The sequence below is a fragment of the Phacochoerus africanus genome, chromosome 6, assembly GCF_016906955.1.
Source record: "Phacochoerus africanus isolate WHEZ1 chromosome 6, ROS_Pafr_v1, whole genome shotgun sequence".
In the NCBI taxonomy this organism is placed as follows: Eukaryota; Metazoa; Chordata; class Mammalia; order Artiodactyla; family Suidae; genus Phacochoerus; species Phacochoerus africanus.
Window position 1 is genome coordinate 110,903,801 of NC_062549.1, and position 23,641 is coordinate 110,927,441.

At 44.7% G+C, this 23,641-nt stretch overlaps 1 protein-coding gene across 1 annotated transcript; it reads left to right on the top strand.

The window, feature by feature from the left end:
• The first annotated feature begins 6,961 nt into the window (after positions 1-6,961).
• GNAT2 (G protein subunit alpha transducin 2) lies at positions 6,962-17,630 on the top strand. Its single transcript, XM_047785099.1, has 8 exons — positions 6,962-7,294; positions 9,214-9,256; positions 9,548-9,689; positions 10,373-10,530; positions 13,725-13,853; positions 14,083-14,212; positions 16,202-16,355; positions 17,159-17,630. The coding sequence occupies exons 1-8, from the start codon at positions 7,177-7,179 to the stop codon at positions 17,347-17,349; spliced, it is 1,065 nt and encodes a 354-aa protein (XP_047641055.1). The 5' UTR covers positions 6,962-7,176; the 3' UTR covers positions 17,350-17,630.
• Positions 17,631-23,641: the final 6,011 nt, after the last annotated feature.

A 23,641-nucleotide genomic window follows, 5' to 3' on the forward strand; every position in this document is an offset into this window, starting at 1 on the left:
TTGACCCCACACGCCCACTTGTACTAATGCTGTTTGCCCAGCTCCTCCGGGTTCTCACCACCTCCACAGCCAAATTCCCTCCCAAACTCTGCCTCCCCCACTCCTCTCCAGGCTGGATTGTGAACCCTGAACCCTGTTCTCTCCCTACATATGGTTCTGCCTCCATTGATCCCTACTTCCTGCTCCTCACCCAGAACAAACCGGAAAAGCCATGGCCTCCATAAGCAAAGGGACGGGGGGAGTTCACCCCACAAAGAAGCAGTAAAACCAAAAATAGAACAAGAAGATACCATGTTTACCCATCAAATTAGCAAAGATTAAAGGAAAAAAAACGTTGCCAAGAGGGAGGAGGGAGTGGGATGGACTGGGAGTCTGGGGTTAATAGATGCAAACTATTGCCTTTGGAATGGATAAGCAATGAGATCCTGCCTCATAGCACTGGGAACTATATCTAGTCATTTGTGATGGAGCGTGATGGAGGATAATGTGAGAAAAAGAAGGTATATGTGACTGGGTCACTTTGCTGTACAGTAGAAAATTGACGGAACACTGTAAACCAACTGTAATGGAAAAAATAAAAATCATTTTTAAAAAAATAAAGGGAAAAAACTCCTAAAGCAGGCAAGGGTGTAATGAGATGGGACATGCAAAAAAAAAAAAAAAAAAAGTTTCATATTGTTTGACCCAGGAATTTCACTTAAAGGAAACTGTTCTTCTCAAAAGAGCTACCAGAAAAAATATGCACAAAGTTGTTCATAACTGCAGTGTTTATCACATAGAACGTTTGGAAACTAAAAAGTCCAAAACACGGATGTGTTTAAATGATGTCATATGAGTGCAATGAAATACAACCATCAAAAATTGTTTTTGAAGAATTTCTTTTTTTTTTGTCTTTTTGTCTTTTCCAGGGCTGCACCCTTGGCATATGGAGGTTCCCAGGCTAGGGGTCAAATCAGAGGTGTAGCTGCCAGCCTATGCCACAGCCATAGCAACACGGGATCCAAGCCACATCTGTGACCTACACCACAGCTCATGCCAACACCAGATCCTTAACCCACTGAGCAAGGGCCAGGACTCGAACCTGCATGCTCATGGATGCTAGTCAGATTCCTTTCCACTGAGCCACGTCAGAACTCCCAAGAATTTCTTAATAAGGTGAAAATGTTTACAATGTAAAGTTAGGCAAAAAAAATGGATGCAAAAATCTGTACACATATTTTGGCCCTAATTATGTGACATATACGCATAGAAAAGAAACACATCAAAAATTCAACAAATGATTATCTGTGAATGGTGGGGTTATGGGTTATATTTATTTTCTTCTTTATATTCATTTGCATTTAAAAAATTATCTACAATACATATCCATTACTTATATAATCAAGGAAATGGAAAGCAGCAAAAGTCTCTAAAGATCTGTAATAGCCTCCATATCACACCCACAGCAGACTCTGCTAGGTTTTAACCTCAGACTAAATTGATCTTGGCGCCTTTGGGAATTTTGAGGCTGTTGGGCTCTCAACAATGAATAATAAAATCTCAAAATCAAGAATCAAGTACTAGGTAACCATATAGAACGTCATCTATAGTCTGATAAAATGCAAATTTTGGCATAGTTTTAAGGAGTAGTGTCTTGCATGGGGCCAGGTCTCTTTGGGATTCCCCCTTAATCCAGACCTACCTACCTATTTACCTACCTAACTAAGCCCAGAGGTGGCAATTTCTGCCCTTCACCCTACCTAGGCAAACCAGTTGACTAGTCCCTTCACCATCCTTGGTCCCACCTGCAACACACTCTTCACCCTGCAACCCTCCCTGATTTCCAGGCCTTTTGGTTGCTGTCCCCCCTAGGAAGTCTGCCTTGATTACAGCTAAGCACCAATCTCCCCACCTACAAAACTTCAGCAAGAATCTTAGTGGGGTTTCATTGTCTGCAGAACAGTGCGGGAAACGAAGGAGTGAGTCATCCTCTATGAAAAAAGCTGGAGCTTTTTTCATGTTGGGGCCTCAATGTTGTCTTTGAGCCTCTGGGAGCTTCCCCTAGCTTGAAATGCAGCTTCCTCATCTCCTGTCTTATACTCTAGGGAGTTCCTTAAATGGCCCTCGCTGACCTCCAGGTCAGGGACTGACAATGCACTTCTTAATTCTCTGCTTCTCTGAGCTTGTGGCCTGCCACTCACTTGTGGTGTCAGACCACACTCAGCAGATCTTAGACTTAGGAGAGCACACGCGAGGCCTGAAAAAGATCATTGGCCACAACAGTTTCCCAAACATACCCTATTTCCAGATGCTTCTAGAATCAAGCTGTTCAGCTCTTTTTCTCAGCTTCTCCTAGCAGCCAGCCCCTGACTCCAGTCACCCAGCCAGCATTGTTTATTTTTATTTTTTGTCTTTTTAGGGCACATGGAGGTTCCCAGGCTAGGGGTCTCATCGGAGCTGTAGCCGCCGGCCTACACCAGAGCCACAGCAATGCCGGATCTGAGCTGTGTCTGAGACCTACACCACAGCTCATTAGCCCACAGAGCGAGGCCAGGGATTGAACCTGCGTCCTCATGGTTACTAGTCAGATTTGTTAATCGCTGAGCCACGACGGGAACTCCCCCTCTGTGCACTTTTGACTCGTTCCCTCCAGCTCCGTCATGTCAACCTTACCAGTCTTCTCCAAGCCCACTCTTTACCTCATGCCGCCATGTTTCTCTCCGGCTCTGTCCTCGCCCCAAATGCCCATCCCTCATTTCTGTTGTTGTTCTGCTTCTCTGTTGAAAGTCTGTTCAGTTTTCAATTGTTCCCTCCCTTCTTCTACTACAGAATTTATCAGTCTGACAATGAGATGTGTGTTGTAATTGTCTTTCCTACCAGGGTGGAGGCAGGTTTTAAACAACTCTGAATTCTCCAGCGACAGCACAGTTTAGTTTCTTTAACTAAAAGGAATTTGTGCCTATTCTTTCATTGGTCTAGAAGGTCCTGGAGGCAGTTCCTCTTTCTTCATGCCCCCCCACCCTGACTCCAGCTGGAACAAGGCTTTACCCACATCCATGCCACCAGGTAGAAGACAGATCCTAAGCTCTCCCTTTAACTCAGGAAGCAGTACTAAATTCGTTGGAAAATGGTGATTATTTTTCCTTCATTCAAAATAATTTGGTTATGCAAAGATTCAAACAATAAAGTCTGTTGCTGGAGATGCTAAAAAGAAAAATTTGGTTATAAGGACTGTGTACTAGGATACCTGAGCTCTAGCTGATTCCAATACTAACTTGTTGGGTGTTTTTTTTTTGTTTTCTGTTTTTTTTTTTTTTTTTTTTTTTTTTTTTTTGGCTGCGCCCCTGGCACGCAGAAGTTCCCAGGGCCAGGGACTGACCCGGTGCATGGCAAAGACCCAAGCCGCACCAGTGACAATGCTGGATCCTTACCCTGCTGAGCAACCAAGGAACTCTGAAACTAACTTGCTTATTAACAAGAGGCTTGCCTTTCTACGCTTCAGTTCACTCACCCCTAAAATGGGAATAGCACCTACATGCTTTACGTACCCGGCCAGGACACTGAACCCCAATGTGATAGTGAAGTAGAACAGCCCCAGGAAGGCACAGGAGCTGAAAACAGGAGGCATCAGGATGGTCCCTGCATAGCAGCAGGTCTGTGCAATTAGAGAGCAGATGAGAGCCAGGAGTTCCCATACTCAGCTTACTTACTAGTGGGAATTGGGAGCCGAACAAGCTAGGACATGAGCAGAAGCAGCAGAGAAGTTTTGCAGAGGTGGTAACTGAAAAAGGAATGAGCCCAAACATTTTCACCACGTGTAAAACCAGTTAGAGGTTCCTTTAGTGATGCAAGTGCTGCTGTTACTGAGCTCGTGCATTTGCCCGTCTTTTGTGACCAAGTGTTCTTTGACTGGCTGCTTTTGTGCAGTAGTGGAAAGGAAGATCACCTGGTTTGTCTGTTAAACTGTACGATCCCAAACAAGTTACTTAACCCTCAAGTCTTGGTTATCTGGTCTGTAATTTAGGGACACTGTGAGCAGCTACTTGGATGCTGGTGTGTGAATTAACTGAGAGGAGCCATGTAAACTGTCTAGCTTGGTCCCTGGCAGTCGCTGGCTCTGAACAGGGCAGGCTGGCAGCATATCTCTGGCCTAGGTATAAGTTACCCATGTTGTGGGTAGGCGAGGCAGGACTGGGAGGTATAATTACTGAAGCCTTAGAGCCGAGATTCCAAGACAGTCACAATTTCAAAGACACTCTCTTGTTTTCCCTTAAGTCAATAAGCACCTGCCAATTTTTGATTGGGGAAAAAACCAGTCCCCATGGAAGGTACTATGGCGGCTGCCTATTTCTCCATCAGGCTTGGGAGTCTGAGCTCCAGGCCCAAGGCTTCTCGGCCAGATACCAAGATACGCAGCTGAGAGGCGGTGGGAAGGAGATCATCAGTGATGCTTGGGGTACCTGGCAGGTGGGAGACCTAGGTTTTCCCTCCCACTTTCTTAGTCTACCTGGCCACCTCGGCATGATTCCACTCTAAGAGGAAAGGGAAAGTTAAATCCTTTGAGCTCAGTGGTTTGCAACGCTGGCTGCACATTAGAATCACCTGAGGAAATTTTTAAATCTTCATGCTTGGACTACACTCCAGGCCAGTTAAATCAGTATTTGTTCAAAAGGTGTCTGGGTAAATTCCAATATACACCAAGAGCTGAGAACCACTGTTCTAGCTCAGGGTTCTTCAAACTTGCCAGAGGCTGAGAGTCACATATATTAGTTTAAAATACAGTTTCTTGGAGTTCCCGTCGTGGCGCAGTGGTTAACGAATCCGACTAGGAACCATGAGGTTGCGGGTTCGGTCCCTGCCCTTGTTCAGTGGGTTAATGATCTGGCGTTGCCGTGAGCTGTGGTGTAGGTTGCAGACGTGGCTCGGATCCCGAGCTGCTGTGGCTCTGGCGTAGGCCGGTGGCTACAGCTCCGATTCGACCCCTAGCCTGGGAACCTCCATATGCCGCGGGAGCGGCCCAAGAAATAGCAAAAAAGACAAAAAAAAAATACAGTTTCTCAGGTTCTGGAATAGGCACAATTATTGGAACTTACTGATTGTAAAACACATTCTTTTAAAAACATATATTTTAACATCTTTGAAATCACAATCCATGGCATCTAAGATTTGATGAAATACAGAAACAAGCATCCTGGTTCATCGTATCATCTGGCCAGTCTGAGAAGAAAAAAACAAAAAAAACAAAAACAAAAACAAAACAGTTTCCCAGTACTCCCTAGGGCAGAGCTTTTAGTATCCTTGGAGTCACCTGTGATTCTGTTGAAATGCAGGTTCTGAATCAGACGGTCTGGGTTCAGCCCTCGGATTCTGCATCTCTAAGAAGCTCCTGCGTGCACTGTGCGAGGCCTTGCACCACATTTGGGGCAGCTGCCGTCTAAAGCATGTCCCTCTGAAGAGGCTCCATAGGGACTCATTTAAATGAAGCAATTGGCATAGAGAAGTGTGACCAATGGAGAGTGCCTTCCATATGTCTGAGGCAATTTCTAGGCTGCATTCTCATTTCTCCCCAGGAGGGGGCAGTTGGGAGGAGGGCCAGAGGGAGGGCGGCCCTGACCTTTGAGGAGCCAGAGGCTGGAGTCCAATTCCCCATGGAAACCCTTTGCTGTAAGAGGCAGCACAAGCCCCCGACGTTAAATGCTAACAAAGTTCACTCGCCAAGTGAATTGGGGCCACAGGTGGCTTTGGGGGTGGAGGGTAAGCAGCCCCATTCTCTCCACCATATACCCTTTTTCCTTCCTTCCTTCACCAAACCTTATTTAGTTATTTATTTAGTCTCTTTAGGGCCACACCCATGACATATGGAAGTTCCCAGGCTAGGGGTCGAATCAGAGCTACAGCTGCTGGCCTACACCACAGCCACAGCAACACAGGATCCAAGCAACATTTGCAATCTACACCACGGCTCACAGCAACGCCCAATCCTTAACCCACTGAGTGGGGCCAGGGATCAAACCCACATCCTCATGGATGCTAGTCAGGTTGGTTACTGCAGAGTCCCGACAGGACCTCCCTCACCAAACTTTATTGAGGATCCACTAATAAAACAAAAGGTCTGAGAGTTTCCGTCATGGCTCAGTGGTTAACAAACTGGACTGGCATCTATGAGGTTGGGGTTTGATCCCTGGCCTCATTCAGTGGGTTGAGCATCTGGCGTTGCTGTGAGCTGTGGTGTAGGTCGCAGACATGGCTTGGATCCCGAGTTGCTATGGCTTTGGCTCTGGCGTAGGCCTGTGGCCACAGCTCCAATTGGATTCCTAGCCTGGGAACCTCCATATGCCACAGGTGCAGCCCTAAAAAAAAAAAAAAGGTCTGAAGGATTCAAGGATGAATCGTATTTGGTCCCTGACCTCCAGCGGGAGCAATTCAGTCTGGGGGAACCCTTGTGTAAAATATGGACATGAAGTGATTAAGTGCGAATAGCAGAAGTATGTACAAAGAGATGAGCCAGATAAAGGAACAATGCTAATAGCTTCCTGGTGTGGCAGCCACTAGAAGGGCTGGATAAAACATTTCTAATCATCCCCAAAAAAAGGCAACACCGCAAACAAAAATTCCTTGCCAGGACCAGCCTTCTGTGATGGAGGAGTGTGCTTTGATCCCTTGAAACCATGCAATATGGAGCTTCAACATGAGGGGAGCTTCCTGTATTTGTGCTTCTAGTCTCCAGCTCTAAGATGCAAGTGAACCTAGAAAGGGAGTGCTTTTGGGGGCATCACTCCCTCAGAAGTTAGGGCAGCTGTTATCTTATTCCAGAGAGCTCCAGTATCTGCACCCTATTCTCCTGTATCTGAATCCAGCAGTTCATTTCCATAGGTACAGAGACACTTGAGTGTTTGCCCTCTGTCATGTTGAGCTCTTAATTGGCTTGACCCATCACATTGCTAGATATAAAGGCTACAATCCCTAGACTAAGTAGGTCTCCAGCTGGGTAGGGAGTTTCAGGCCAGGCAGGTGGGGTACAAGGACCTACAGTCTGCTCCCTCACCCAGCTCCCTACAGACCGGCTTTTTAGGAGGACTAAGAACCTGATACTTGATCCCAGTTTACTTTTTCCTTATCTTTCACCTCACAGATAGGAAATTCTAAAGGAGACGATTAAGGGCCGGAGGAAGCAGCTGAGGAGAAGACAGCAGAAAGATGGGGAGTGGAGCCAGTGCTGAGGACAAAGAACTGGCCAAGAGGTCCAAGGAGCTAGAAAAGAAGCTGCAGGAGGACGCTGACAAGGAAGCCAAGACCGTCAAGCTGCTATTGCTGGGTGAGCAAGATGGGAAGATGAGCCAGAGAAGGAGAAGTACCTTCTCCTTCTCCTTCCTGCTTATCCTGGATGGTAGGTGGGTTTTAGCCCACTGCGTGGGGAGGAGGGATGGCAGGTCATTTTTCTTCTCCTCATCCAGTCTCAGGCTAGGGGATCAGGAACTCAAAGGCTGAGCAAGCCACCCCAGTGAGATCCAGAATGCCAATGCCACTCTGGAATTGTTCGGCTCCTCTTCTGGTTTAAGCCAGGAAGAATGCAAGGCCAGGATGGACCCACCCACCTCTGGATCTAACCAAACCTAACACCAATTAGCAAATACCCTGAACAGTGGGCTTGCAGACTCACCCAATCTGCAATCAAAGAACTCAGAAAAGGACAGTGGGCTCAGAACGGTGGACTCAGAAGCCCTACCACATAATCGGTGCCATGTAGTCCCTGGGATATGTCCATGGGTTCTTGCCAAGTATGCTGGTTCCTTCTCCTTGCTCTCAGTAAAAGTTTGTAAAAAAGATTATAAATAGGGATCCCTGAGTGGGAAGGCTCCTTTCCTGGCTTCCTATTCAGTACTGCCTCTAAAGCCCCTGCCAGATGGGAAGCTCATCAGCTTGATGAGCTCCTAAGCAGATCACAGGTTTGTGCTGAAAAAAAGAAAAGCACCTCAGTCGTCAGAAATTCATGATGGCTGTAAATAGACCAAGACAATAGAGAAGGGACTCCCAGTGAAGGAGAAACCCCATTGATAGTATAGAGCTAGGCTAGCTGGTAGGGTTTTTTGTTTTTATTTTAAATTTTGTTTTGTTTTTTTGTCTTTTTAGGGCCACACCCACTGCACCTGAAAGTTCCCAGGCCAGGGGCCAAATGGGAGCTGCAGCTGATGACCTACGTCACAGCCGCAGCCATGCCAGATCCTTAACTCACTGAGCGAGGCCAGGGATGGAACCTGCATTCCCATGGATACTAGTCAAGTTGGCGACCACTGAGCCACACCGGGAACTCCCAAGCGGGTAGGGTCTTTATAGCAGAGGACTGGGTGGCTGGGCTGGGTTTCCAAGCCCACGAGGAGCCTGAGAACTAGAGCCGCAGGCTAAGGCACCTCCTTTTCCTCAGCTGATCTGTGGCGTAGCCCTCAGGACACACTAAAGAGCATCCCTGCACCCGGACTCCAAAGAGCCCGGGAGGCTACAGAGCGGAAAGAGACGGCAAGGCCACAGAGAGCCCTTTTAAGCCTAAGCCGCTTTCTTCTACATTCGGGATAAGAAGCTTAGGGAGAACTAGCTCAGGATAAGTGGGAGGGGGTTAAGCCTCAGGGATATAGAGATCGGGGGAGAGGGTTGCAGGGTGTGTGGGGTTCTGATGGAGGGAGAGGGGAGTGTGAATGAGGATATTAGAACATTTTAGCCCATAAAGGACACAGCAAGATAATGGAAAAAGCATATTTCAGTGAAGGGATCCAGCTGTCTCCAGTCCTGCCATAAGATCAGTCTCCGGAGTAAAAATAGGCAGAGTAGAGATGTATTAAAGGAATATCTCTGAATCTCTGTGGCTCTCAGTGAGATTTTGCACACCCTCACCCCCATCCCAAGACATCGGAAAGGTCTAGAGACATCTTTAGCTGTCACAATTGGAAGAGTGATGTGCTGTTGGCCTCCAGTGGGTAGAGGCCAGGCGTGCTGCTCAGCACCCTGCACAGGACAGCTCTCTATATGCACAAAATGTCAGCAGTGCAGAGGCTGAGAAACTCTAAATCCAGGCTGAATGGCCTGAGCTCACGGCTGGCAGCAACTGAGGCTGTGGTCACCCCCTGTATTCTCTCCTAACACGGTTCCCCAGCGAGCGGTGGCTGAGACGTCCCCCGGGCATCTACTGGAGGGTGGGGGAGAAGTGGTGGAAATCCGAAGCATAAGCATTTCTCCCTGCAGGTGCCGGGGAGTCAGGGAAGAGCACTATCGTCAAACAGATGAAGTGAGTAGGCACAAAGCCCCAAGGGACTGAGGTAGGGTGAAGAAGTCAGTAGGGCCAGGGGAAGCCTGGAGGATAAAGGGCGCTTTAGCCTGAAGGAACCTTGGCAAAGCATATAAAAGACCTCATTCCTAAGGCCCCTCATCTGCATGCCCCATGTCCCTCACACTCCACCTTGAACAGCAGTACAAAGAGAGATTAAGTTCTTAGGACCCTTTAAATCCTCCCAGCTTCCCAGTCCCTTAGGTCTGGTTGCTCAGGTCCAGCTAAGGGCTGGGTGTCTCCCTCTTGCAGGATCATTCATCAGGATGGCTATTCACCAGAAGAATGCCTGGAGTACAAGGCCATCATCTATGGGAACGTGCTGCAGTCCATCCTGGCTATCATCCGGGCCATGTCCACACTGGGCATTGACTACTCTGAACCGAGCTGTGCGGTACGTGGTTAATGGTATTCGGTTAAGGGTGGAAGGAAGGGCTAATGAGAAGAAACAGACCAGAGGAAACATCAGAAAAAGGCTTATGTAACAAAAACCCTACCTGCTGAGCTTCAAGTCTTACTTCAGTCTTCTAGAAGCGTGCAATTCCTACCTTTGTCATAAATGTTCATAGAAATCTGCTCTCAGCTTCCCCTGCCTTTTTGTCTTATTTTATCATTTAAATTGTTCCCCCTGGGTTCCTTGCTCTGGCTGCAGAACTTTCATAAGCTAAATCTCTAGTTCCAGTATGGGCCTCTTCCTAGGTTTGAATCATTGAAAAGACAAAGGCCGTTGCATGGTCAATCCGGTCTTTAAACTTCCAGTCTCCCTGCAGCAGAGGCACCATATTTTGTGGCAGGACACTCACTTTTGGACTAAGGGTGGAAGATGAAAACAGCACAGAGAGCCCTGGGGACCTCTGCTGTCCATTAGGCATCCCAGGGCTTGATACCCTGCCCCCCTCTACATCTCAGACGCACTCTCAAAAATTAATCAGTGTTTTCTTAGAATGCTCGCTGGACACTGTCTCCCCCTCGGGCTTTGGTAGCAATGCAAAATGCTTTCCTTTCAACACTACCCCAGAAACTTCCTGGAAAGCCTTCACTTCCGCCTAATTCTCACCTGGGTTTCTTTCTTAACAGGACGATGGGCGACAGCTCAACAACCTGGCTGACTCCATTGAGGAGGGTACCATGCCTCCGGAGCTGGTGGAGGTCATCAAGAAGCTGTGGAAGGATGGTGGGGTGCAAGCCTGCTTCGACAGAGCTGCAGAGTACCAGCTCAATGACTCAGCATCTTAGTAAGACTCTGGGGAAGGGGTCGGATGAGGAGGGATCAAGCAGCCTCCCGGGAGAAATCGCAGCCTCCCAGGAGAAATCACAGCTAACCTAAAACTTTAGGCACTGAAAGCTGGAGACCTAAGGACTGAATTCAGCCAGTGTATCTGTTTTGTTAGGCTTGAGCAGTGTTTTACTCTGCTTTGAATTTAATACGCCTTTAGATGGGGACATTCACCCCAGCTCCCATCACCCTGTATTGCTTTACATTGGTTCACTGCAGCCTACAAAGCTGAAGACTCAAAGTTCAAAACAGGGAGTTCCTGTTGTGGCTAAGCGGTAGCAAACCCAACTAGTATCCTTGAGGATGCAGGTTTGATCCCTGGCCCCACTCAGTGGGTTAAGGATCCCGAGTTGCTGTGGCTGTGGCATAGACCAGCAGCTGCAGCTCTGATTCGATCCCTAATCTGGGAACTTCCATATGCCGTAGATGCTACCCGAAAAAAGAAAAAAATTCAAAACAGAGGTGCTCTGTTTCACAGTCCTTAGCCCCTGTCCTCTGAAATTAAAGCAGGGTCTCTCCTTCCAGAGCCATGAGCACTAATGCAGCTCTGCGGTTCTGCCACTCGCTCTCCTGGGAGGCATGTGACCCATGAGGGCCTGTTCAGGACTGAATTTTCTAGCTGGTAACATAGGCTCTACTTAGGCCACTAACCAAAATGAAAGTCTCCTTTTGGGAGTGCCAGGGCACAGGGCACAAACTGCCAGGGCAAAGCAAAGGAAGTTGGTCAGGGATTAGAGAGCACCGACTCTGCAAAGCTAGTGCCCCAAAGAAAAGGTACACAGAGTTTATCAATCCTGCCTCAAACAGCATGAGCTTACGCCATAGACGGCATGAGCTTTGGGGTCAAACAGACCTGGGTCTAGTCCCTGTTCTGCCACATAATGTTGTAATAAAGTTATTATTTACTACCCCTGGAGGACTCACACACTCACTCAGGCCTAGGCACTGCTCAGTGCATTAGGTACAATTTTTTTGTTTTTTTGTTTTTTTTTGCTTTTTAGGGCCACACCCATGGCATATGAAAATTCCCAGGTTAGGGGTCAAATGCAAGCTGCAGCTGCTGGCCTATACCACAGCAGCCACAGCCCCTCAGAATCTAAGCCTCGTCTGCAAACTACACCACCACTCACAGCAAAGCTGGATCCTTAACCCACTGAGTGAGGCCGGGGGTCGAACCCACATCCTCATGGATACTAGTCAGGTTCATTTCCACTGTGCTATGACAGGAACTCCTAAGTACATTTTCTTATTTAATCTGCACAATATGCCTTTACGGTAGATAGTGTTTTTTATTAGTCCTATTTACAGATGAAAAAACTGAGGTTCAAAGAAGTGAATTTGCCCAAAATCATAAAGTAGCAGAGGCTGTATTTAAATCCAAGTCTATTTGACTACGAAGATGAATGGTTCTTTTTTGGGGGGGGGGGATTGTCTTTTCTAGGGCCCCACTCGCGGCATATGGAGGTTCCCAGGCTAGGCGTCCAATCAGAGCTGTAGCCACCGGCCTACACCAGAGCCACGGCAACATGAGATCTGAGCCGTGTCTGCGACCTACACCACAGCTCACAGCAACGCTGGATCCTTCAAGCACTGATCGAGGCCAGGGATTGAACCCTCAACCTCTTGGTTCCCGGTCGGATTTGTTAACCACTGAGCCACAACAGGAACTCCCCCAGATGAATGTATTTTATAATACATCACAGTGCCTCTTATCCTGGACAAGTTAGTTATTTAACTCTTCTGGATTTTTCTGTCATCTGTAAAGTGGGATATGAACTTGGAAGGTTTATGAGGTTAAATGAGAATTTGAATGTGAAAATGCTTTCCATGTAGTAAACACTATATTAATTTCCTTCCCTCTTTCTCTCAGTCATATCATTTCACATGTGCTTTATTTTTTTAATTTGCTAATAGTAACTGTCAGAGTTCCCGTCACGGCACATGAGAAACGAACCTGACTAGTACCCATGGGGACACAGGTTCGCTCCCTGGCCTCGATCAGTGGGTTAAGGATCTGGCGTGGCTGTGGGCTATGGTGTAGGTTGCAGATGCGGCTCAGATCTGGTGTTGCTGTGGCTGTGGTGTAGGTTGGCGGCTACAGCTCTATTCGCCCCCTAGCCTGGGAACCTCCACATGCCCTGGGTGCGGCCCTAAAAAGACAAAAAAAAAGTAACTGTCAAAAAAAAAGTAACTGTCAAATATATATAAAGACAGTGAGTTCCCATCATGGCTCAGTGGTTAACAAATCCGACTAGGAACCATGAGGTTTCGGGTTTGATCCCTGGCCTCAGTGGGTTAAGGATCCGGCATGGTCGTGAGCTGTGGTGTAGGTCACAGATGCGGCTCGAATCCTGCATTGCTGTGGCTCTGACGTAGGCCAGTGGCTACAGCTCAGATTCGACCCCTAGCCTGAGAACCTCCATGTGCCGCAGGTTCGGCCCTAAAAAGACAAACAAAAACAAAAACAAAACAGAATAATGCAATCAATTACCCAGCTTCAACTTTTATCAACTGATGGCCACCCTTGTTTCACTTTCTCTCCATTCCCCACTGGATCATTTCATTTCATCCTAAAAATTTCATTCTTTGTTTTTAAAAAATAAAGATTCTTTTAAAAAGGAGTCACAACATAACCATTGCACCTAAATATTTAATGATTCCTTAATGTCACCAAATATCTAAATCAGTGTTCACTCAAGTTTCCTCAATGATCGCAAATGTTTTCCCTTCAACCTGATTCAGCGTATAAACAAGGTCCATGCGTTGTACCAACTCATGTCTTGTATGTTCCTAAAATCACTTTTAATCTATTCCTGTTTCTCAGTGAAACTTTCGGCACCCATTTAAACCACCAAATCTCATTCAAAGGTCTAGAAAATGTTGTAGTCAAGCAAAACACAAGGAAAAGTAATCTGACTTGACTTCAAGGGGACAGAACCCCGGCCTCAAATGGGTTTGTCCCTCAGCCCCTTCCACACTGCCTTTTCTAAGGACACATGAGGGTTTGAAGGAAAGAATCCTAGATTTAGCAACATGGACTCTAATCCTGGTTCTATCATCAAGTTAGTTATACACCTTTGGGTAAGACCCTTCACCTTTTTTCACCTTGGCTGTGGAAAATTAAGCATCATCAATGCCAATCGCTTTTCCCAGCTACCTGAATCAATTAGACAGAATTACAGCACCTGACTACCTCCCCAATGAGCAAGATGTGCTACGATCCAGAGTCAAAACCACAGGCATCATTGAGACCAAGTTTTCTGTCAAAGACTTGAACTTCAGGTGAGTACATGTTCCCTGGGGGGCATGGCAGGTACCAGCAAAAGGGCATAGGTATGCTTCTTGGCCTTCAGTGAGCCCCGGCTGAGTTACTCCTGTGTCTCCCCATTTCCTCTCCATTCCCATCTTACTGCCAACTGCCCCCATAGCGGCCACCTCTCTGGGGTACACACCAAGGGCATATGGGTCATACGTTGGGCGTACGTTTGAGAACAGCTGTTTCTTCTCTCAGGATGTTTGATGTGGGCGGGCAGAGATCAGAGAGAAAGAAGTGGATCCACTGCTTTGAGGGCGTCACCTGCATCATCTTCTGTGCAGCCCTCAGTGCCTACGATATGGTGCTGGTGGAAGACGACGAAGTGGTGAGTGGCCTTTGCACCAAGCAGCTTTGATAGCACGTTCCCCACAACCCATCCACTAAGCTTTGTGTCACTACAGCGCCTCCACTTGGGGGCATTGGTTTCAGCTCATGTTAATAATCTAGCAGTCTTCTGGCAGACCAATCAGTGTTTCAGGCAAGTAATTCTTGAAAAATCTCCTCTTCTGTAGGTTCTAGGTTAGCACTTTAGAGCTCCAGATTTACTGAGAGCTTGGTCTCAGGTTAGATATCCAAGTATCATATCACAGAGCTCATAAGAGAAATTGAGTATTAAAGGGATAAGTAATCATTAACTTGGCCAAGCAAAGACGTTATACTTAGTCCTCTCCCAGGCTGCCAATGGGAGTAAAGGCTAAGAGATGAAAATGACAGAGCAGAAAAAAGTGTATGATGTCTATCTTTATGCAACGTGATAAGGGGGCTGAGCTACTAACATCATATGGAAACCTAAAGATATACTCAGTGTCAACAGGACAAAGGGGAGACCAGCAAACCAGGTTTCTCACATGCCACTTAAATTGGCGCCTGGTGAACCACCTGAGGGTGGTCTCCTGCGTGTGTAGAGTTTTACAAGACAGGGGCTCAGCAGGACAAGTGTCAGCTCAGCCAGGTACCTTCCAAGTGAAGACAGAGGATGTCAAAGGTATGGAAAATGCCAATTTCACATAAGCATCGGCTCTATAAACAGAGGACCACAGCTTACTGATAAAAGACAAGGCTCCTATCCTCTTATCCCCTGCTCCAGTTCTCCCTTCTCCTTCAAGGTCAGGTTCAAGTTCACATTAGAGCATTCTGAATATCTTCTAACCAAAATGTCTTACAGGGCCATTCATTTTCCAAGATCTTTCATTTTTAACCTTGAAGTCTACAAGGTCTTAAAAGGTTTTTGCAGGAGTATTAGCTATTAGAAATGGCTCCAAATTAGTTTCCTTTTTTAGGTGAAAAGATTGAGCCCAGGTCAGCAAAGAGCACACTTAGAGTAAGCCTCAAGTCCTGCTCCTCAGCAACAGGCTGGCCTGGGGCACTGGGTAACCTCAGGACTCTGCAGATTATTGCATTACTGCTCACTCACTCAAAGGGGCAATCGGAGAAGGAAATGAGGCCGAAGTACTTGTGATGTGGCACTGGAAAATTCTTTAGCCCTTACCATGTGGCACCAGTGACGAAGAATCCATACCATGTTTCTGCCCAAACTGAAATCTGGGCCTCTAAACAAGAGGCTAGCAAAACCATCCTGGAGATGTACATGGACAGGGGTTAACTCAGGCGCAGTTTCAGCCCTCAATCAGCAGCCCTTATGGATAGCAAAGTCCTGAGCTGTGCCCTGGCCGCCAAAGACCTGCATAACACTGCACACCTATATGCCAGCTACTATCCTGGACATGATACATACATGATCTCATTTAACTTCGTAATAATCCTATGAGATAGGAAAACAGACTCAGAAAAGTTCAATGCTTGCCCCCGAATCACACAGCTGTGAGATAAAAAAGCTTAGAAGGGGAGTTCCCGTTGTGGCGCAGTGGTTAGCGAATCTGACTAGGAACCATGAGGTTGCGGGTTCGGTCCCTGCCCTTGCTCAGTGGGTTGATGATCCGGCGTTGCCGTGAGCTGTGGTGTAGGTTGCAGACGCGGCTCGGATCCTGCGTTGCTGTGGCTCTGGCGTAGGCCAGTGGCTACAGCTCCGATTCGACCCCTAGCCTGGGAACCTCCATATGCCGAGGGTGCGGCCCAAGAAATAGCAACAACAACAACAACAAAAGACAAAAGACAAAAAAACAACAACAACAAAAACTTAGAAGGAAGTCAGAGCTCTTTGGCTCTACTCCACCACACGAAAAAGAGATAAGCTGTGCTCTACCTTTCCGTTTACATTTGGAACAACTAGTCCCTGCAGGGGGAATGAGACAGCAAGTAGACAGATATCCCATCAGCCCAACCTGATCTCTCTGATGGTATTTCCTCTTACTAGAATCGTATGCATGAGTCATTGCACCTGTTCAACAGCATTTGCAACCACAAGTTCTTTGCGGCTACTTCCATTGTCCTCTTTCTCAACAAGAAGGACCTCTTTGAGGAAAAAATCAAGAAAGTTCATCTCAGCATTTGTTTTCCTGAGTATGATGGTAAGTGCCAAGGGTTAGAGACAATTCTTTCATAGTAATGACAGGTGATTTCCTCATTTCCGGTACCAAGGAGTCATGAAGGAACTTGTCTTTAGGGAGTAGTGAAGTGTATCTCCTTTGCTTTGCTGAGTTGATGATCCCTTATTCCTTTACTTTTATCTTTTTGCTTTTTTTTTTTTTAGGGCCACACCCGTGGCATATGTAAGTTCCCAGGCTAGGGGCTGAATCAGAGCTAAGCTGCCAGCCTACACCACAGCCACAGCCACTAGGATCTAAGCTGCATCTGTGACCTACACCACACCTCATGGCAATGCCAGATCCTTGACCCACTGATAGAGGCCAGGGATCAAACCCAAGTCCTCGTGGATACTGTTAGGTTTGTTACTGCTGAGCCACAACAGGAACTCCCCCCTATTTCTTTAATAGTCAGTTCCATTTATAAGCTTTGTGATGTCCAAGTGATATTTGGATGTCTAAGTGAGAAACTTGGGCATTTAGTTAGAGATTTACATTCAGATGTCTCTGGAATAGAGCAGACATTAACTGCAGGAGAGCCACCGAGTGTTCAAATGATACCTGCCAGAAATCAAGAATGGAGAAAAAGAGACACCTCTTTCTTCAATTTCTTTGCTCAACTCAAGTGGGAAACACTAGAGTACAATAGAGAAGACCCTCCCTCCAAAAACAGGCCCCCAACCACAGCTGTCTCACACATTTTGAGGATCAAGTCAGTTACTTAAAAATTAAGTGAGCAACTAAGGGTTAATTTATCCCACTTCTTTACTGTTTTTCTGGAAAACCAGGGAACAACTCTTATGAGGATGCAGGGAATTATATCAAGAGTCAGTTCCTTGACCTCAACATGAGAAAAGACGTCAAAGAAATCTATAGTCACATGACCTGTGCTACAGATACACAGAATGTCAAATTTGTATTTGATGCAGTTACGGATATTATCATCAAAGAAAACCTCAAGGACTGTGGACTCTTCTAATGCTCGCCATTCCTCAAGTACACCTTCTATAAACAGGCTTGGAATCTGGGTAATTTCAAGCAGAAAAATTTAGGTCAATATATCATGACATGAAGAATGAATCCATTCTCCCTTGGAGATGGAGTATGTATGACTGCAATTGTGTCTCATATGTTCTTTTACAAGTGGGATGGCTAGTGCAGTTTTAAAGAACACAAGGCCCGGAGTCTGAAGACCCAAGTTCCAGTACTAGTTCTGCAACTTACTATAAAAATGTAAATATTTCATTTCTTTGAACCTTGAGTCCCTCATCTATAAAATGAAAATAACGTCTCCACTACTTCAGAATTTTTTATTATTCTAATAATTATTCTAATGATTTATCAATTATTTTAATGATCACAAACATAATAAAGTGAAGGCACATAAAACCTGTGTGGTTAGTCACAGAAAAAAATCCTATATAAAAGCTCTAACTTAAGAAATTCTACACGAGGTTTTTAGATGAATTATCCTAAACAAAAGAGCAAACCTTCCCTGAAGCCTGCAAAAAGTAATTAAAAACAAAACCTCAATAAACCTACCACTTTTTACTAACAGACCTTTATGTGCCTTAGCTCAGAGATCTGAATCACTAGATAGATGTGAGTTCGTTAGTTTTCTAAGGCACATCCAAAAATTGATTTTTATTAAGCATACATTATCTATCCCTTTGCTCCCAAACTGCCAAAAGACTCTGTTCCCTATATCTCTGTAAGCGCAGGGATACTTGCCACTGTAAAGTAGCTTTCTTAGCTCTACAAGACACTTTCTGAATAAACTTAGAGGACATAACATACTCCCACTTGGAGTATTAATGATTTTATTGTTGCCACTTCTGTATCACAGAATTAAAAATAAGTGAGCGATCCTAAAATCCTCATCTCAATTGCTACATGTTTCAGAACTAAAAAAGGCAGTGATTTTGCTTTAGGCGCTGAAAATCTTTGCAGTTGGGTCCATGTGATGCCTGGCTGAAAACAACATCCCCCCAAACAGGCCAACAATTAAATTTATTCTTTAAGCTCCTGTGAGGGGAACAAAGCTTGTATTTATCTTGACAGGAGGTGGTGACGTCAAGTATAGATTTAGCATTTACAACTACTAGGAAAGAAAGCTCTTGGCATCCAAGATTTGGTATATAAAAGAAAGTGTCAATTAAAATGAAAATCTGCTCCTTGCCAGGAATACACATTCACACTTAGGCTACTACTAGCAATATTGACACTACAGAGCCATATGAGCTTGAAATACACCGAAGAATAAATTTGCAGCTGTTAAAATTGGATTCATTTAATAGTCTTCCGGATTACTTGAAAAGGAACCAACTTTGGAAAATTACCAGAGAAGAAAAAAACACAATTCTGCCTACTGACGATCAAAAAAGTAAGCCAGGAGTTCCCACTATGTCTTAGTGGGTTAAGATTCCAACTGCAGCAGCTTGAGCCGCTTGCAGAGATGCAGGTTCAATCCCAGCTCAGTGCAGTGGATTAAAGGATTCTGATGCTGCCGCAGCAGCTACAGTTCAATTCAATCCCTGGTCTAGAACTTCCATACGCTGTAAGTGGGGACATTAAAAAAAAAAAAAAAAAAAAAGTGCTTGTTGAGGGACTATTCTAAAGGGCACACTCCAATGATCACTACCTTCTTGGCTTTAACTCAACTTGTAGGGATTCTGAGTCTTTTTGGTATCATGGATCTCTCTGGCAGTCTGATGAAACCTATGGATCTCTTCTCAAAATAGTTAAAAATGCATAAAATAGAATTCAGAATTACAAAGGAAACAGACATACTGAATTCAGCTCTATCTTTGGTGTTCTGAAGCCCCAGGTTAACAATCTTTGCTACAGCCATGATCTTATCTATGTAGGGCCCAAGCGTAATTGTTCCCATTTATTCCACTTTCAAGTAGGATAGCCCCACCCACCCCCAAATCATGCCAGATTATTTTCTTTTCTTTTTTTTCCTTTTCTTTTTAGGGCTGCATCTGTGGCATATAGAGGTTCCCAGGCTAGGGGTTGAATCGGAGCTATGGCTACCAGACTATGCCACAGCCACAGCCACACAGGATCCGAGCTGTGTCTGGGACCTATGCCACAGCTCCCGGCAACGCCAGATCCTTAACCCACTGAGCAAGGCCAGGGATCAAACCCACAACCTCATAGTTCCTAGTTGGATTCATTTGCACTGCACCACAACGGGAAATCCTGTTCCTTTAATTAAGTTTTCCTTGATCTTTGGCTCTAGGCAGGAATTGGTTATGGGCCAAACTATAAAAGATTGACGTTCATACAGAACCTGTCCTATAGAACTAGTATGAAAACAGAGCCAGTGGGACAGGTCTTCTGGTAGAACAATCTCTAGCAGAATAAAACATGGTTGTATTTTATATTTCTTTTGCTTCGGCAGACATCCCAACACTTTTAACTAGTTTATAAACAAATTCACACAAGCCACCCTATATGCACTTTGCAATAGGTTTATTTTGGAGGCTGGATGAAGTAGCAGTACTGAAGTAGCAGCTGATTTACTGAAGTTAGGATCTGGCTAATCATTTCATGTCTTCAAACTAAAACTCTTCTAGTGAGTCTATAAAGAATAAAATTTGGGGCCTTGGTCATCCATCCACCTGTTTCTTAGAACAGTCAAAACAATCTTCTGAAGCTCTTAGCCAACACTGGGCTCTTCTCTGAAAAGGTAAGAGAATTTTACCTGTGAAATTTACTTTGAAATGTTCTGGATAGGCTTCCAAAAGAGGCATTAATCCTTACCCTAGCTCAACTGTCAGACCCAGAGATGGTTCCCAAACCTTACACTACCAGAGACAACCACACCAGGACTTCTCCCACACAACTGGCTTATTTTATCTCATGGACATTTTGATTGCGTGCATGAAAAGGTCTTTTTGTATAAAATGGCTCTTAGAAAGCTAAAAATCAAAATTAAACCATACACTCACTCTGGTCTCTACATGTCTTTTTTTTTGCTTCGCTTTACATTTACACTATACTACTGAATTGTATGTCATTACAAATTCCTTTTTGTAACAAGACAGGTTAGAAACTAATACCTAGGAGTTCCCATCGTGGCTCAGCAGTTAACAAACCCGACTAGTATCCATGAGGACGTGGGTTGGAGCTCTGGCCTCGCTTAGTGGGGTAAGGATCCGGCATTGCTGTGAGCTGTGGTGTAGGTCACAGAAGTGGCTTGGATCCTGAGTTGCTGTGGCTGTGGCGTAGGCCAGCAGGTGCAGCTCCCATTTGACCCCTAGCCTGGGAACTTCCATATGCCACGGGTGTGTCGCTAAAAAAAAGAAAAAAAAAAAACAAGTAACTAATACTCAATCCTATTTTAATATACTGCAATCTTAATTCTTAGAATGATAAAATCAGAAGAAACTTAAAATATTACGGGTCCATGTCTAGCAATTTATAGACAAGACACGGAGGCTAAGGGAAGTGGTATGTTTTCATCAAGATCACACTACTAGGAAGTAGCAGTACTAGAAAACTCAAACAGGTCTTCTAAATCCAGAGTCAGTGGTCTTTCTCTATGCGCCATGCTACCAACAGCCCACCATACATTATAACATTAAAGTCATCTTCTCTTTTTCCTAAGCTCCTGCTATTTCCAACCAAATCCTTGGTTATTTTAAAATTATGCCACCTCTAAATCATAGATACTTAAAAGCATCTCCAAACTAAATACAAAGTGGTCTCAAGATGGAATTCAAAATTAGCATAAAATTAGAAAAATATAAATATCTTTGTTTGTCAAAGGTATAATTTCCTGTTCTTATCCTTGGAGGGGAGAGACTGTAATATATTTCCCTTGCTTTGCATGGTTAGACACTGATGACGGCAAGCCGAATGTAAATTAGATTCCATTTCATGTAAATCTGATGACGGCTGTTTTTTCTTTACAAAAATACGACTGACATAAAGGGACAAATACAGTATGATTCCACTTATATGAGATACCTAAATTAGTCATAAAGTAAATATGGAAAGTAGAATGATGGTTACCAGGGGCCGGGAGAAGGAGATGGGGAATTACTGTTTAACTGGCACGGAGTTCCAGTTTGGGAAGATCAAAAAAGTTCTGGAGATGAATGTTGGTGATAATGTGAATGCACTTAATACTATGAACTACACACTTAAAAATGATTAAAATGGCAAATTTCCACAATAAAAAAGTGGAAAAATATCATTGAAATGCTTTTATGTTTCTGTGGATTAATGGATAAAAGAAGCACAAAAATTCAGTCTAAAAATTCAGGCTAAAAGCAATATAAAAGACACATTTACTTCAAACAGTTCCTACTATGATTAAAAAATCCACTAACACATACCCCAAATAAGTCCAAATCAGTGTGGCCTATCCCCAAGGTGAAAAATTAACTGCACTCAAAACCCATTCTAGGAGTTCCCATTGTGGTGCAGTGGAAATGAATCCGACTAGGAACCACGAGGTTGCGATCTCTGGCCTCGCTCAGTGGGTTAAGGATCCAGCGTTGCCATGAGCTGTGGTGTAAGTCGAAGACACGGCTCAGATCTGGTGTTGCTGTGGCTGTGGTGTAGGCAGGCAGCTATAGCTCCAATTGGACCCCTAGCCTAGAAGCCTCCATATGCTTTGAGTGTGGCCCTAAAAAGACAAAACACACACACACACACATGAAACCATTTTACCCTTGGAGATGTGCCATAGACCAAAGTGTCCCGGCCATGCTGGGTGGAGAAGGTGGTGAGGGGTGAAAAGCTCTTACCTCCCGTGGCCCTCTCTACCTGGCACAGCCCCTGGAGCTCGGATTCCAGCAGGACTTCAGTGTTGGGCCAGGGACTGCAAGGCAGAACTTCTGGTGACCCTGCTAGGTAAAATCGTGAAGACATCTCTCTGAGGTCACACAGATATACTGCAGATTACATAAGGGAACTTTTCTGCCCTTTGACCTTGGAAAAGCAAGCACTAGTTCGAATGGAAAATAAAGAACTGGATTTAAATGCAAAACAAAGACCTTTTTGTCTTGCTTCACAAAATACAGACCAATCTAGCAGGTTTTAAAAATGAATGTGGCAAAAGTGATGCAGAGAAAAGACAACCAGCTACAATGAATACATTTGTTGGTATTGTCTTAGGAGGTAAACTTTTTTGCAGCAGAGTACAATCTTGAATATCCTAACGAATATTTACAAAATAAGATAGGTTATTTCTATGTGATCAGAATCATAGAACACCATAGCCGGGCAGACTAACTGAGTCCATCTTTAGATGAGGGATGTAAAGAGTGAAAGATTTCACAGCCAGCTGAAAGCAGGGAAAAGACCAGGACCCAGCACACCAAACAACTCTTCAGCCTCCTAAGACTGGGAGAGGTCTCAGGACCTTTATCTTACATGAACAAGGATGAACAGTTAGAAAAAAAACAGGTCATTTCTTATGACTTGTTACATCTACTGGGAATCTCTCTTACTAACAAGGCTTTAGGTAAAAATGTTTGGATACCCAAAGGATGAGGGCAGGGAGCAGGGGGAGTGAGTAGAGGAGAGGAGACAAACCAGGGTGTAGAGAATTCAATACTCCCGCTGTCAAAGCCCTTACAGCTTAGTGAATGCTGATACACTGAGATGGTGTATCGCAGCAGTATATTTACTAGTATTTCATTATTTCTGCTACCATGTTGATTCCCATTAGATTTCAGGAAATGAAAACATATATCACTAGGCATGTGAATCCTTTCATATTATATTTGACTCCTTAATTATTCCCCTTAGCTACTGCTTTCCAAGCCCTGCAAAAAGCCCTTCCCAACCCCAAGCCCAACAAAATCTACCACCAGTAAATGAATGTTCATGTTATTACACATGCGGTTACCTTTGTTATAGGATTTTATCTTACTTTACTGTGTGTATCTTTCAATTTTCACTGAATAAATAAATGGAATGAAATACATGAAATAAATGTTTGGAAACCCCAAATACCTTGTTTTGTCTTAATTCTGTATAAAAACAAAATACTGTGTCTAAAATGTAGGAACGGTGTTTGACCACACAGTCCTCATTCCAATTTTCCGAGTGAAAGGCACTTTTAAGTCAAGTACAAAAGGTGCTTTGTAACTACTGGCATATAAAAAAATAATTCAGTCATTCACTACTGATTTTGAAGTTGTTGACTATTTGTGTTGAACTTTAATATAAGGTCTGTTCAGTTGTCCCCAAATGTTAGCCCAGGTTAGCTGCATCAGAACCACCTGAGAAGTTTATTTAAAAAATACGTA

Excerpts from the sequence above, each read along its gene's own strand:
- GNAT2 (XM_047785099.1), top strand. The coding sequence starts at position 7,177 with ATGGGGAGTGGAGCCAGTGCTGAGGACAAAGAACTGGCCAAGAGGTCC. Across the intron at positions 7,295-9,213 it reads CGTCAAGCTGCTATTGCTGG|GTGCCGGGGAGTCAGGGAAG; the intron begins GTGAGCAAGATG and ends TTCTCCCTGCAG. Across the intron at positions 13,854-14,082 it reads GTCAAAGACTTGAACTTCAG|GATGTTTGATGTGGGCGGGC; the intron begins GTGAGTACATGT and ends TTCTTCTCTCAG.